This window comes from Sceloporus undulatus, chromosome 3 (genome assembly GCF_019175285.1).
Source record: "Sceloporus undulatus isolate JIND9_A2432 ecotype Alabama chromosome 3, SceUnd_v1.1, whole genome shotgun sequence".
NCBI classification, from domain to species: Eukaryota; Metazoa; Chordata; class Lepidosauria; order Squamata; family Phrynosomatidae; genus Sceloporus; species Sceloporus undulatus.
Genome location: NC_056524.1, coordinates 64848263 through 64864723, shown reverse-complemented (window position 1 = coordinate 64864723; position 16461 = coordinate 64848263). Strand labels below are relative to the sequence as shown.

Below are 16461 nucleotides of genomic sequence, written 5' to 3'. Positions count from 1 at the left end.
GTGGGTGTCCCCTTCTTACATTGTCTAGGCCTGTCTCTGGCCTAGATCATTGTTGTCATCATCATCTCATCATCATCATCAAAAAGATTGTACAGGTTTCCAATGCAAATACCACTTCAAAAACCATTTTTTTAGGGCTCATCTCCTTTGAGCAGAGATCACTCCTCATCTTTCAAAAAGAGACTGCTAGAAAACAGTGATTATCATCTTTGACTTCTCCCTGTGCTGCCATATCATCATAACCACCCCATTTGTCAACAGACTATGCTACTTCTATTCCCCTTCAGAGTCCATAAGAACAAAATTTTGTGTCGTTTTGACACAGTATAAAATTTAAGACCATATCATCTCACTGTGATTTGCCTCACATTACTTTCACAGATGCTTTGAGAAGTAGTCCAGACATGTACCAATTTCTCCACAATTTTAAAATATGGGCAAACTGTCCTATTTTTAGCCATATTTTAGTAAGGAGATTCCTGAAGACTCACAGAAATCTTCGTGTGGCAGTGACAGGACCAACTCCATCATTATCTGGATTGGTTCTATCCCAATTATTTCATATTCTCTTTGAGTCCCAGGCATACTGCAGTTTGAGGCTTCTTACCCAGAAAACACTTTTCCCAGCAGACAGGGTCCTAACCTCCTGTATTCTGGGTTTAGCTCCTCCTATTTGCTCCTGTAGGCAGGGACAATAAACAAAAGACCGGCCCCTATATAGGGAGGAGCTAGCCCCCCTGAGCCTCAGTCTTGTTTCTGCCTACACTCCTAGCAGGATGTGTCTCTTCAAGCCAGCGAAGTTTCTCCTTTCTCCGAAAGCGGTTTGAGAGTTTTCTTGGCCTTCCCTTCTTCTCCTCTCTCCTGCCTTTCCCCCTTTCTTTGGTGGTGGCTATGGCAGAGGACCCCAAGAGCACTGGCTAAGGGTATTGTCTTATATTCCAAGACATAGACATGTTAGTCTGGAATATCAGTATGCAAAGGGATCTTGTAGCACCTTTGAGACTAACTGAAAGAAAATGTAAAATAAACTTTTATAGATTTGGCCTACTTCCTTGAATGCAAGTCTCCTTCCTCGAATGCAAGTCTGAGGAAGTAAACCAAGTCTATAAAAGCTTATACTAAAATTTCTTCTACACAGGTAAGTCAGAGGTGCTACAGTATCCCTTTTCATACAGTTTTTCTTGTGGTCATCATGTCAGGAGGAGAGTGGGGGAGCTCAGTGCCTTAAGGTCATACCTGCAGTTCCAGCTAGAGTAGAACTATTGAATCAGTACATGTGTACATTTCATTGATTCTAGTTGGGATAACAGCTGGATTTAGACCAGAATAAATAGAAGTGGGTATACAGGATCATGATTTTTAAAAAGCTCAGGAGTATTCATTAAAACAGTGTGTGTGTGTGTAATATTATTTAGTGTTAAGGGTAACTATGTATTTATTGAATTATGGCAAGTTAGCAAGTATTCAATATTTCTTAATTGGTTAATTAGCTTTAATAGCATCAGATCATTTAATGTAAAATTTTATTCTGTGTGATGTAAATAGTAAAGCATTGGAATGATGTAGCTGCTGTATCTGTTTCTTCATAGTGTTTTTTTTAAAAATGAGTTGATGGTAAAAAGATCCAAGCAGCTCAACAAAAACAGCTGAAAAAACGTGTGTTTAAAGTCTTGAAGTTTCTAGGGGCCGCCTCCCCCATCACACTTCCAGTATTCTGTACTGTAATTCCCATCATTTTCAGCCAGTGTGGCCTGGTAATTCTGGTGAACACCAGATTTGGAGAGATTGGTGGGGAAAGGGTAAAACAGTTGCATTTTATGGGCCTTATTTCCAGTGGCTAAGTATAGGATTGCAGCCTAAAATTTCTTTGGAACATGTTCACATTAAAATTATTGACCTATTATATTATGTGTATTTACCACCAGTTATAGTAACCATTCTCATTGACTTTCCAAGCATATACATTGCTTACTAAACAAGTATATTATGCAAAATACTGCTCATTTTTTAAAACAGTATTTCCTAACTTATGGGAGGTATACAATGACAACCATGAAGTGTTTTCTAAGTGTTTGTGGTTTACCCAACTGTAGAACTAAGTGTTGATAAAACATTTTCTTTTCTGTTGTAGGTTCCACCACATCAGCCTGGTCCTCCAATGGTTGGTACACTTCAGCCACCTACATTTACCCCTCCATTAGGAATGCCTCCTCCTGGATTTGGTCCTGGAGTTCCTCCACCACCACCACCACCATTTTTGAGACCTGGCTTCAGTCCTATGCATTTACCACCAGGTATGGTAATCATTCTCATTGACTTTCCAAGCATATAAATTGCTCACTAAATACACCATAGAGGGCATCCTTTCCTTTTAAGTGTAAATATTATGGAATTATTGTTTGTAGAAGTTATTCTTCAATATTTTTGTCTTCATAGGCTTTCTTCCTCCTGGGCCACCACCACCTATTAATCCTCCTGTTTCAGTTCCTCCTGTTTCTGCCCCTCCTTCTGCAGCAGTAAACATCCCAAACTGTAAGTATGATTTGTAAATTGTTAAAGATATTTGAACCAGAATTATATGTTGTTTATTTATTTTTATCTTTTTCCTATTAACATCACTATGTTTTAGCTACTATGGCCATTATAAATGAGGACACTACAACAGACTCTGGGGGGAATCCCATTTCGATAGTTACCGGGTCTAGAGGAAATGCTGAAAATGCAGATGCCTCCAAAGGATATGCAAATACTCCAACGCCTACAACTTCGACTAGTATACCAGCTCCTGTCACACAACCTGTTCCACTCCTTGGTAAGTTCACTTTACAGTTGTTGGTTGCACATGTATTTATTTCAAAAATATTGATTCAGTTTAAAATATTAATAATTTTTTGAAAGCCCGAATCTTTCTCCCACTGCAATATATTCTATGCAGTTTGCTCACAGGGAATTGTCTAGTTATGAAAAATGAAAGGTAATATTCATCCTACCAGTTCTGAAGCATTGATTTGTTACTGGAACAGGAAGATGACAGTTATATTGTAATAAAGCAAATTGAGAAAGTATCAGCTAAGTTTGTGAACAGAAGTACATGTAATCAGAAGTGGGTGTAGGTGAGCTCTCTTTTTTTTACCCAGTTTCATCCCTCTTTATTAAAACTCAATCATACAGATTCTATATCAAATGCTGTCAATTTAGCCCTTTCCCCCACCTTCAAAGCTGTCTTCTTTTTCTAGGTGTGTTTGCTTTTACTTGTTTGTTTGCTTTCAGTCACTGTGACTTTTACATGCTTATCTGTTTGGCATTGGGGAATTAGTTTCATGATTATCTGGCTTGTTTTGTCATGTAGCCCCTGTCTATATTATTCTGCTGAAAGCCCTTTATATGTGGGCCCCAAAGATGTGAATGTGCTTCCACAATGGGCCCACAGTATATATTATATATTATAAAATATATATGATTATTAGTTGCCAAAACAACGGAAACAATAATTATGTTGTTTTGGCAGCTAATTTGAATTATAGCTTTTCTAGGAAAGTAGTATTAGACTGCTTACTCTGTTAATTTAAAATCTTCTCTCCAAATTCGAATATATTCGTAATCAACATTACTGTGTGTATATTTCTAACAACTCTGGTGATACATGTGTCATTCCAAACAGAATATTATCTCAGTGGTTAGCATTGTGTATTGTCTTTACTTGTATTAATGCAAATCTAAGATGATAGCATCATGATTTTAGTCCCTCCCCTCTATTGCCCTTGGAGCTCTCTGAAAGCTAAAGCAGTTTTTGGGGTGCTTTGGGGGTGGCTGACCTGGGAAAGATAATTATTCCCTCCATACCCTAGACTTTGCTGTTACATGAGCACAGTGCTCCTCTTTCAGTACAGCTCATCAGATCCAAAGCTACAGATTGTGGGGAAGTATTGCTGTCCATGGGGGGGGGGACTTATGTTCAGCCCTTTGTTAACTTTCATCCTTAACTTCAGAAATGATTTACAAAGCCATGGATGAGTATCATAGTTGTGTGTTTCTCCTTTGCACCTGTTTCCCCCTCTCTGCATGTATGAGCTTCAATGCCAAAACATTGGCTTAGTGTCTATTGGAAAAACCAATAGAATGGGTTAGTCTCATGGTAGGACTTTATAAAATCATGACTAATGTGGATGAGGTAGATAAAGACATTTTTATGTACAGTACTAGGACTTATTCTGTTTTATGGACCAACAGTAAGCCAGAATGACCCAATCTGGATGTAATGGGATGTCTAGTTTAATGCAAGCCAGGCTCTGAGTTCTAGTGATGGATTGCAGTGGGAGGAGGGAAGGGGAGAGATGACGAAGATCACCCTGGTGCATCAAAAACGATGTTTCGTGAAGCCCCAGGCAAGATCTTAAGTAGCTCTGGGGGTGTGGTGGGGTTGGGTAGATAATTTTTCAATTTAAATAAAAAAAATATTATGCAAATGTTACATTGCTTGGTTTTGGAAAAAATATGTACTAAGAAAAATTTTGCAGTCAGAATTATCTTTGGAACTGTTGTGCTAAATATGGATTTGAGGGGAGTGAGGATGTTTCCTCTGAGATATACCAGGTAAAGCATTCTAGAGATAGATAAGTTTAAAAAATAGTTTTTGTTTGTGCCTGGGAAGTTATAAATGAACATGCATAAGGGGCTTAATCTCCTCTTTCAAAGTTTTGAATATACACTTTCTGCAAAATCTTTACCAATAACTTTTAAGTCTCTTGACATAGCCTTGCATTCAGTGTTGTGTCTGGTGGGGGGGAACCTACATGGCAAACCCCAAATATGAAGCATCAATCAATAACAGAATTTGCCCGGATGTAGAAAGTATCAGCCATCACCTTCTTATCCTTGTCCAGACTCTGTTTCTGCAAACAAAAAAATTGTTTACCATCTTCAGGCACTTTCCAGAAGTGCTGTAAATTTATCTCTTTATTCCTCCTGTCCCTGAAAGGGGGTAGGAAATTTTATTAGTCTTCTTGCCCCCCCTGGGGAGATATTTCAGCTTGGACACCCCCTCAAAGAGAAGTGAACCATTCCTGAAAAATTCTCAAAGAATGTAGTGTATAAAACACTCATCTGTCTTCCCCTCCCTAAATCTTATAATTAGCAGTGTGAACCATAATACTCCGTTTGCAGTGTCTAACAAGTTTATCTTTGCAATGGAATTTCCTTTTCCCTGCCTTCCTGCAGCCCAGTAGAGTAATTCAGATTGTTTTGACTGAGACTAACACAATTAAAAATGGGGAATATCAAGTTACCTAGGTGATCTACTGTAGTTGTGTATGCTTATGTACAGTGCACGTTGCACATGAAACACACATGATGCTTCTGTGATTTGAAGTTATAATGGATCTTTTGGTAGTGACTGGAGAGCTCCGCTGTCTTTCCTTTCCACAGTGTCTAACAAAGAATCTAGTAATTATTTCTTCCCTCTCCCATCTCCTCAGTTCCTACAGCTGAGAGGAGTAATTCAAATTGTCTTGACAAAATCATGAACATCACATTTTTCCCTGAAGTGCCTGCCCAGCTACTTCTTTTGCAAATGAAGCATATGCAAGTTCTTACATCTCTGTTAAGCAGGTGCCAGAATTCAGAACTCTTAAATACTTGAGCCAAGCATTGAGAAAATAAAAATGCAGCAAGCTTTCTCACATCCCTACGGCTCAGTTCTCAAATTGGAAGAGAGGGCTAGAATTGGAGAAGGGGCAACCTTAGTCTCAGCAAAATACTGGGGTTACTTTCCTTCAGATTTTAAGAGTGCCCAACATTTTGGCATCATACACACATTCCATATAATGTGAATACGATTGCACTCTGAAGTGGTAGTTCCATTGAGAAAGGAGTTATGTGTAGCATTCAGCAGACCTTTGTAAAGATTAATGCAGATTCCTGAACACTCATTATAGCTTGTATGCACATATTCTTTTTACATCACAGGCATCACACAAAGCAAAAGGAAACTGCAGATCATTTGTAGACATAGATTCTGTGACCAGGACTAAAGGTGGAATTTCAGTGTCAGATTTGACAGGTTCTAGAATTGGGTGAAATCATATATCTGAACAGTTTAGTAATGATCAACTAACAGGCTTCCTTAATAAGTTGGCAGGTGTAACTGAGCTGGAAAAATCAAATAATAGATTTTGTACTTAGGTCAGAGAAGAAAAATGTGGAAGTTATTTTAGTCATGCAGGTGACGTTCATCATGTAGTCACCCCTTACTGCAAGCAATGTTTGGAAACCCACTGTTCCTACGGAAAACCACTGGCAGAGGGACTTGGACACAGTCTGTCTTATTTATATGTCAACTACTTTAAAATGTTTTACTTGTGTCAACCCCCTTCCCCAAAGATGGAACTACACCACAGTAATGCTTCAATGCCCTCATCCCACAGAGCTACTTGAAAAACATGATTCTAGCTTCTGAAAGTATATAGAGTTGGCAGTGCTTGGGACAGCTGAACTAGACAAATGCTGTTGGAAATAATAATTTTTAAAAATCTCAGATGTTTCAACTTTGAGTGATTTTAAATAGCACAAGGAAATGAGTCCTATTTAGATGGTATGATCAAATGTATGACATGTTTTGAGATGTTTTGTGAGACACACCTTTGAAAACTGTAAATAGCATATGAGGCAAAATGAATCGTCTACACAGACATCAACATGGAAGAACCAGCATTGCATGGATTGGAAAAATGAAGACTTTCTTGAAGAGCATACCCATATTGGTCTAATACTATTATTTTATTTCATTTACAGTATATGTTTCTTTTCCCCCAATGTGGGACTCAAGGCTAAAACAAGAGCTGAGAATAAAAATTAAAATACAGTTAAAATCATCATATTAAACGCATACTGCGTAATACCGTTTTGTGCTGTACAGACATATTTCTGTGTATTCAGTGCTCACATGTAGCTTATGACGGGTTTTTTTAAAGTCATATAGAAATATGACATACCGGTAATATATTTTAGGAAAGGTGATCCTAAATAGTGTCCAAATCCTTTATACACATGATGATACTGTAGTTTGCCTTCAAGTCGTTTCCGACTTACGGTGATCCTAAGGTGAACCTATCATGGGGTTTTCCTGGCAAGTTTCTTCAGAGGGGATTTGCCATTGCCATCCTCAGGCTGAGAGAGTGTGACTTACCCAAGGTCACCCAACGGGTTTGCATGGCCAAGTCAGGATTCAAACCCTGGTCTCCAGAATCGTAGTCCAATGCTCAAACTACTACACCACACTGGCTCAGATTTTACAGATACAATTCCGGGAAAGTGAATACAATCGGCCATCCTTATACACTGATTTTTTATACATAGATTCAAGCATCCACGGTTTGAAAATGTTTGAAAAAAGTATAAATTTCAAATATCAAACCTTGATTTTCCATTTTTAAGAGGGACACCATTTTGCTATGTCATTATATTTAATGGGACTTGAGCATCCATGGATTTTGTTATCCACGGGGGATCTTGGAACCAAACCCTAGTGTATAACAAGGGTCCACTGTAGTTGATTCCAGTATCATGCAGATAAGGAGGCTCATGTGATAGCTTTAAACAATCAAGTCATGAGATTGAGATAGTGTATCACAAATTGCCTGTGGTTTTATGAGTTTGACAGTACTGAGCATGTCTACTCAAAATTAAAGTGCCAGTGATCTCAGTAAAGCCTGCTCCCAGGTAAGTGGGTATAAGAGTACATGTTTGAATGATTCACTATTGTAATTTAATAAAACATAAACTGAATGACATTACACCTTTCCCTCTTAATATTGATGTGGTGTACTTGGTGTTCTTTGCCCAGGTAATTAAATTCTACACTAAGAAAAATTGACAGTTGCAACCCCATAAGTTATTCACATTGAGCACATTTAAAATAAAACCAAAAATCCTTTGTATACTTCTGGTTTATTTTATTTTTTACGTATAGTTCTGATGTTAAAGCTGTGGCAGCATTGATCATAAGAGCTTGGTATTTAAATTAAACTTGAAAATCTGGAAGCTTGAGTTTTGTGTTCACCAGTCTGTATTTTTTTATGCTCCTGTGGAATCACACCATACATCTATTTAAACTATTCTTTAAGCTTTTTCTGGCTTTCCAGTCATTCACTGTGACTGTTCACAGCGATGGAGATCATGTTACAATGTAGTTTCTATCTTAAAAGATGACTGGCCCTACCATTGCCTCATTATTAAAGAATTGGATTTGCTTCTGAATTAATACTTTTATTGTGCTTTCATTTTGAACAAGTCTGTATGAATCTGCTGTTGTTTAGTTTTAAAATGACCAAATTAGCTGAACCATGTTGCCTTATGCTCACACAGTTAATAAAAATAAGGTTTTCTGGTGGAACAAAACAATTTGGTAATAAATGTTAGATCATTTTGTTCAGTTTTAAAGAAAAAATCCTGTAATTTTGAAATTGCTCAGCTACTAGATGAAGATTCCATATAAAATTATGTCACATCAGTTTCAGTGCTTGCAATTACATTCTAATCTATGGATTTCCACAAATTTTCTTTTAAGTTGCTATTGTTACATGGAACAAATTTGTTTTATTTATGTTCTGCCTACTATGTATTGACTTAGGAAATGGGAAAATGTTTGTTCTAGTAGGTGAGTTTTTTTAAATGGTTTATTGGAAGAAGATAATGATTAGGTATTACAGAATAGATGTCAGAAGAATATATGATCCCATTAGTAGTGTCTTAGTCTGGGGGGGGGTCACCCAGATTCAACGTCATGGTTCTGTTTTGTTTTTTTGAACTCAAACCATGAGATTTGTTTGTGCCTAGTCCAAAAGACATGCACTTAGAATGAATTCTGTGCCTAGGAATTTGTCTTCTCAGAACAGTTCTTTCTACATAAAAATCCATCTATCAGCAGGATAATGTAGGAATGAGGGAATTATTTGTTACTGTTATTGTTAAATAATCAGAAGATAGAAATCCTACCCACCATACTTCAAATCATTCAGAAATATACTAGTGGATTCAGACCAGCCTTTTGGCCAATTCTGCTACAACCTACCATATGTCTATTATATGTCTCTTCAGTTCTGCACCTCAGAACTGCTTCTTGCCCTGTCCTTTCAATGGTTTATTCACATAGTTACCATTGGTTCCCTAGTAACATCTAATGCAGTTTGTGATTTTACTATATTGGTGTTCTGCAGACAATGCAAGTGACTTTTCTGTAACAGTGTTTTGGTAAGGAGTTATATATTACTGCTTCTGTTTTTCACTTGAAGATTTTGTTGAAATTCCATGAGATTTATGAGCTTCTGAATCAGTTCATGAACATTTCCCTGTGCAGATGGCCTTCTGTATTGCCCCCTCCCATACCAAAAAGCGCATGGCTTCAAGTCCCATTAGTATCAAGGGACGCTGACGTGTACATGACAGCATCAGCGTGGCTGTGTGCATATGCTGCCATTGACAATAATGGGTTGGAGCTCCAGTCTGTTGATGGCTAGCCCACCAATACAGAGGGCCATCTGTACTACCAAGAAGTACAGAATTAAGAACAAAATATGGGATTGGGCTAAAGGAGTTAAACACGTATATCCTGGCAATTTTAAAATGTTTTAGCATTTAGAACAAGAAAAAATAAAATCTTAGTGGTACCAGGCTGTTTGTTTAATATTCTGAATATATACTATGAAAAGGATAAACGTGCTATATAAAAGTAATACTTCCAGATGATTGAACTATGTATGTTTGGATGTAGATCTCTGTTTTGTTTGACAGAAGAATATTTGTGATCATACACACACCATGACAAGTACCAGGATACTTTTTGAGATACATGCTATGCTATTGAACTGCCTGAAGTTAATTCAAGAATAAAAACATGAAAAATCTGATAGTGAATTTATTAACTGGAGCAAGAATTGTTTTAGCTAGGTTCTGGAAAAATCCTATTATTCCTGAAAGAGTGGCTACTTAAAGGATTGGATGTCACTTGAATGGACAAGATGGCAGATTTGGTGAATTCCAAGATTAACTTCATTTAACAGACAGGGATAGTGGGGAATTATTAATTGTAACTGTATTGTCATTGTTTTGAATTCAGTAGGCTGGATAAATACATTTTTCAGTAAAAATAAAAAGGAAAAAACACCTCTGGCATATCATTGGATGGTTTTCAGTTCTCACCACTGAAGCACAGTGTTGGGAAGACTGGCCTGAACATGAACACTTTAAATAAATAAGGAGAGAATTACAGCAGACCCATCAAAAGTCATCTGCAGTGTTTGAATAAGCAATGGAATGTGCTGGAGGAGAATAGAACTATTTCTGGTGGGAAAATGGGACCTTCGGAATGAAACTAATGCAGATTAACTTTCAAAAAACAAGCAAATGTTGGATCGAAGGTGACTTCAGTAAAAAAAACAAAAGCAGTACATCAATTATTAATCATATTTCATAAAAAATCATAACACAATACAAGCAGCATCTTGGTAGTATATAAAAAATACTTTATCCTGAAGTGGGCCAATGAATAGGAACTGCAAAATAGGTAAGGTGGTCTCCGGTACTTGAAGAGTTACTGGCATAATGTGGGTAAGATTATTTTTCATCAGCTGAGCAAAATAATAAGCAAAGCTGTCTACTAATGTCATATGTATGTTCAAGCAGGTAGTATTTGTGTCTCGAAACATTAACCAACAGTCAGTGTCAGTGTCTTTGTGTGTGTGACACCCCCCCCCCCCACCCTGTGTGTAAGTGTTTGCATAAACTGGAATTCCCTGGAATGGTTTTCAAATCATTTCATAAAGTGACTGAATGATCAGAGAACTATGCTCGTGTTGGGAGAGATGAAAAGTTAAGAAAGTTAAATATTTTTGTGGGTTTCTCGGGTTATGTGGCCATGTTCTAGAGGAATTTATTCCTGATGTTTCGCCAGCATCTGTGGCTGGCATCTTCAGAGAAACATGGTCACATAACCCGAAAACCCTACCAAAAAAACTATGGATGCTTTGCTTTCATATTTTAAGCTCTGGTTCAGTACACACTTGATGCTGATACTAGATGGTGGCATACCAACTGGTGATATTTATACCCATTAATATGCCACAATTGGGAGGATCAGATATCACCTAGAAAAGGGAAGATTGGAATAACAGACTCATAAACAAAATTTAACCAAGTGCCATAAAGTTGGGAATGGTAAAATTTGAAGCAATTCTTGATATATTTTGAGAGAAAGAGAGTGAAGTAGCCAGATTTTACATCAGTGTTATATGTAGTTCAAATGCTTTCATTGCACATTTTAGTCTTTGGGATCAAAGATGGAAAAAAATCCTTTTCCTATTTGGAAACAAAATTGTCATATTGGCTATTGTATATAAATGGGAGATCTGGAAACAGGTTACCTTACCAATAAATTTTCTATATCAATTTGTAAGAAAACAAGCATCTATTTTATGAACTTAGCAAGCAAAAACTTAACAAGCTGTCTAGTTCCAATCCATAATAGGAGCACTCCTTGTTTAGGGCTTTAGGTAGTTTGAAATATAGGCCTATTCAAGTTTTGTTTGGTGGGGAGAATTTTAGAATAAAAATGCAAGGTTTCTTTGATTGTACCGCATAGTACTAGGAATTGATTTGAGACTGGCTAAAACCAACAGATCTAAGCATTTCGTTGCTTTGTAATAGTGGGTCGGGATGCATTTTGGCAGTGAGAAAGGAAAAATGTGTCCCCTTTTACTTGTTTTCTTCCTGATATAAATGTAGAGTGCAAAGAGGAGTTTTTTCAACTTCAAGAGCTGTATCGTCCCAGTATCTTCTTCGATGGACCTATTTTGCTTCCTGATAGGCACATGATCACATTGATTTGCAACTAAGTCCTCCCACAAACAGAATTATCATTTGAAAAGTTTTTACACATATGGTGCTTCTTAAGTAAGTTAAGAAGTAGCTGTACCGTTACCACTTTTTAGTTGTTAAGAATATTTTCCATCTTCACATCTGGAAGATTTAATCAGTAATGGGACTAGATAATAGAAAACTCATAGTGTATACATTTGCTGGGGTCAGGGTCACAGGACCCCCGTGAATATGGAAAAACCACAAATAACACACTTGGTTTACCTGAGAGAACATCTCTCTAGGAATCTTTAGGTTCTCCAGTGGAACTCTGTGGCCAACATTGACAGACATTGACCATAGAATTGTGCTGGAGGAGCTACAAATGCCTTGTGGAGTGTTCACTCTAAGAATCTCTACACCCTTCTGTGCAACTTTTGGCTAAAGTTGACCATAGAGTTGTGCTGGAGGATCTAGATATATCTAGAGAGAACATATTAATGAAATTGCTGAATAAGCAAAGTTGCAAAAGTCAAAGCTGCAAATATGGAGGGATGAGTATATATGTAGTATGGTGCTAACAGCCCAACAGTCTTGGGCCAGAAAGGGTTTATTTTGTATAATTGATATATAATTGTTGAGGAAAACAGAAGGAAAAACACTTGTTGGCCTACATCCTGTTATAGTCTTCACTAGAGTAGACCAACTGAATCTGTAAAATGTATTTAGGCAATGCATCACTGTTTAACAATCAGTTGAAGGGGTGTATTCCAGCTGGGACTAACCAACAGGATGCCCTCCATTATGTGGTAAACACATTAACTCCAAGTAATGCAGATTGCAGAAAGTTGGTTTAAATTAAATTACAACTTTATGTGCTTTTCAGGTTTCAGTTATTTCAGTGCCAATTTACTAAACTTTATGTTCTCTCTATAAATTGAGGCTTTTATTATAAGGGTTTCTTCATACAATACAGAAACCATGTTTGTAGTGTATATACCAGGTTTCCTTGTAGTAAACGTATGTAACATCCAAAGATATTTTGTTTTGTGCCCAGGACTCAGGCAGTTGTAGCTCCAGGGGTCAGATTTACATTATTGCACCAGCATATTTTCCCATCTGTTTTGGATGCCAAAGTTGTCTCTGTCATTAGGCAGTATGAAGCAGGTGCTGATGGCACAGTTTCTCAGAATGGGCATCATGGCAGCAGTGATGGCCTAAAGCTGTCTCATCTGGTTGCTTTCTGCAGGGTCCCAGACAGTGCCACTAGGGCTAAACATCTCTATTCAGTTCAGCATTTAAGTCTCCCCACTCAACCATTATTAAGCACCGCACATACACATGCTTCTTTATTCACTGTTATTGTTACATCCTGTCTTCAGTGGATTCAAGATGGAATGTGTAGCTCTCTTCCCCATTTTATCCTCACAGCAACCGTGTAGGGTTGGTCAGGTTGAGAAAGAGAAACTAGTTCGGTGTCACTCGGTGAGTTTCATGGCTTAATAAACTTGAATCTTCTAACTCCCAGTCCAACACTATTCACTGTACAATTCTGGATCCTGTATTCTTTGAGGAATCACTCCAAAGGGAATGATGGGTGTGGCATGGTGCTCTCAGATGTGATGGAGGAGGTTGTCCTGTTTCCAAGCTATGAATAAGATGGATCTGCAAAGTTGATAGGAGGAGGGAATGGAGTTTTGGGGAGGAGGATGGGCTGTAACTTTTTCACTTTAAACAGCTTAGACTAGTCTTGTTTATCCTGTGAGGAGCCTTGGTACAGATACCTTTTTCATGAAATGGACTAATGGTCTTTGCACCTGTACAAGGCAACTCAGGAGCTAACTTAAATTGTATTTTATTAACACTGATTAAATATTGCTGAAAGAGTTCTGCAAAGGCTTTCTCAAATCTTATGCTGCTTGAAGTGTTTGTCAGCCTGTGTCAATTTAATTTTTAGATTATAGAAATGCGGACTGAAAGGGGGATTTTGTGTATTGGACATGCAGCCTGTTCAGTTATATGGAGAATAGTTGGCCTCCTTTGTTCTGCCTCTGCTGCAAACATAGGATGCAAACAGTGAAACTGCCTTCCCTTCATTTGCAAGGAGCTCCAGAGGGTGAAGCAGCCAGTGAAAAGACACTGTCTCATATCCTTCTATGATTCTAAGTAACATTCATTTGAATGCTTCAGTAAAAATCCTGAAATCTGCTTCTACTATATAGCATAAACTGCATGATACTGAACCATTTCAGGGTGACTTGGTGAGGACTTAAGAGCAGTCTTCTCAGTGGCTGCTCCCCTCCCTGTCCAGCACTTCACTGCTTTCCTTTCACCAGGAGGCAAAGAGCTTTTGTTTAAGCAGACTTTTAATGTTTAAGCAAGGAAGGTTTTAATATAGTTGTGTGTTGTTTTATTCATTGGTGTTTTTATTTTTTTTTTTATTTTTTTTGGTATGGCTTTGAAAGTGTTTTTATAGTGTTTAACGTGGAGATTTTTGTTTTTTAATTTTTATTGTAAACATGTTTAATTTGCTATTTTTGGAAGCTGCGTTGAGAGAAAGATGGCATATAAATAAAGTAAATAAATTCCAAAAATAATTTAAAGGTAACATTCAACAAAAAGGGCTGTATAAACAAAAGATCAGACGCAATTTATTAGCAAAAGTTAACAAGTGTTTTGCTTAATGCAAGGTCTCAAGAACCTTTGTTGTTGTTTTATCCATAGTGGATTATCATCCAGATGAATTTAACAGAGAATTAAACCCAACGTTAAACCTATCCTATGAAATATAATAGGATTTAAAAGACCCTAACTATACCTTATTGATTTCTACTCTTTAGTAGAGTTAGCCCACCTGTTCTGGAAATCAGTGAAAACCATAGTATTCAGTGTGGAAGGGGGAATAGAGCAAAAGTGCACAGAAAATATAAGGATAAAGTCTGCAGAGTGGCAGTTTATCAGTTGGATTTACACTTGGTCATAGATCAGACATGACGTGGTCACTTTGTGCTTTCAAACAATATTTTAAATTCACTTAAGTATAGCAGTTTGGAGTTCCTACTTATGATGTGAATTCTAGGAAAAACATAAGAGGGGTTTGCATGCTTTTCCTTGCAAGCTGAGGGAGATATTGCTGAATGTTATCTTGTAATTATTTTTATTTTTTATTTCCAGGTACTCAAGGAGGTACACCTAGTCCTGTGATTGGCCTTCAGACACCTTCCACAGGCCTTCTGGGTGCACGGCCTGGTTTGATACCACTCCAGCGACCCCCAGGAATGCCACCACCTCACCTGCAGCGGTTTCCGATGATGCCACCTCGGCATATGCCTCCCCACATGATGCACAGAGGCCCACCTCCAGGCCCAGGAGGCTTCGGGATGCCCCCACCTCATGGGATGAAAGGCCCTTTTCCACCACCTGGGCACTTTGCAAGGCCTGGTGGTCCTGATGATAGAGATGGAAGGCAGTTCAGGAATGATAGGCAGCAGTTTACTCCAAATAGAGACCAGGAAAGGTTTGGAAGGCGGTCTTTTGGAAATCGGATAGAAAATGAGCGCGAGCGTTATGGTACCCGCAATGATGACAGAGAGCATGAACGCCTTGGTAATCGTGAAAGGAGAGAATGGGGAAGAAGAAGCCCTGAACGTGATAGACACAGAGACTTGGAGGAAAGAAATAGACGTTTCAGTGGACAGAGAGAGAGAGATTCTAGGGATAGGGAATCCCGGAGAGACAAAGACGAAAATCGAGGAAAAGAGAAATCTGAGTTGACAGACAGGGTAGATGGTGTCAAAAACCATGAATCCCAGAGTGGTAAAGCAGAAAACACAGACTCTGCTTCAGAACTGAATAAAGCAGAGTCTGAGTCCACAGGTGTAAAACCTGCCGAAGAGTTAACATCCGAGACTACCTCAGCTCTTGAACAACCTGACAAGGCTACTGGCTCAGTCGTAGAGGGTTCTCGCTAGAGACTGGATTTTTGTTTTGTCAAAAGCAAAGTGACATTGCAGTGTAGAGCTTTAGAGTTGTACAGTATGCTGTATATTTGCTTTTGCTTTATCACAATTCCCCCATAGTTCATGGGGAAATGTAAGCAATTTGATTGCTTCCCTTCTATTTAAAGTAGCTACAAAATAACACACACAAACAGTGAATAAACCATTGGCCATTTTTTGCTGTAACTTTTTAAAAGTTTTGACTTTAAAAAGTTTACAAGACAATTAGAAGCGCTTTCTATTTTTTTTTTTTAATTTAAGTGAAGGTAATGGTAAAAGCTCCTAAAAACAAATAGGGATGTTTTTAATAAACTCTATTTTCATAACAAACTTTAATGTGTGCTATTCTTCCTGCACTGAATTGGTGAAAGGATTGTTCATCCTAAAATTTGAACTGTTAATGCTGTACTGAAGTCTAAATTAGACTTTGTTTAAAACTGTTAAACATGTTTGTATAACAGTTCACAGAAACTATGTGGTAGTTATGTTGATTTTTAAGTTTATGCATTTTAATTTACATGACTAGATGGGAAAAATAGCTTCTAAGTGTTTTAAGAGAAAATCTAGTGTTTGCAGTGAAAAAGTTGATTTCCTGCTTGTTTTCTTGACCATCCAA

At 37.8% G+C, this 16461-nt stretch overlaps 1 protein-coding gene across 5 annotated transcripts in view; it reads left to right on the top strand.

The window, feature by feature from the left end:
* SCAF4 (SR-related CTD associated factor 4) overlaps positions 1–16175 on the top strand; it is a 72413-nt gene extending 56238 nt beyond the window's left edge. For all 5 annotated transcript variants that reach the window (XM_042456111.1, XM_042456112.1, XM_042456115.1 and 2 more), the window contains exons 17-20: positions 2132–2294; positions 2437–2532; positions 2630–2812; positions 15022–16175. In XM_042456111.1, the coding sequence (XP_042312045.1) occupies positions 2132–2294; positions 2437–2532; positions 2630–2812; positions 15022–15818 (1239 nt within the window). In that variant the 3' untranslated portion in view covers positions 15819–16175. The remainder of the gene's footprint in view (positions 1–2131; positions 2295–2436; positions 2533–2629; positions 2813–15021) is intronic.
* The last annotated feature ends 286 nt before the right edge of the window (positions 16176–16461 follow it).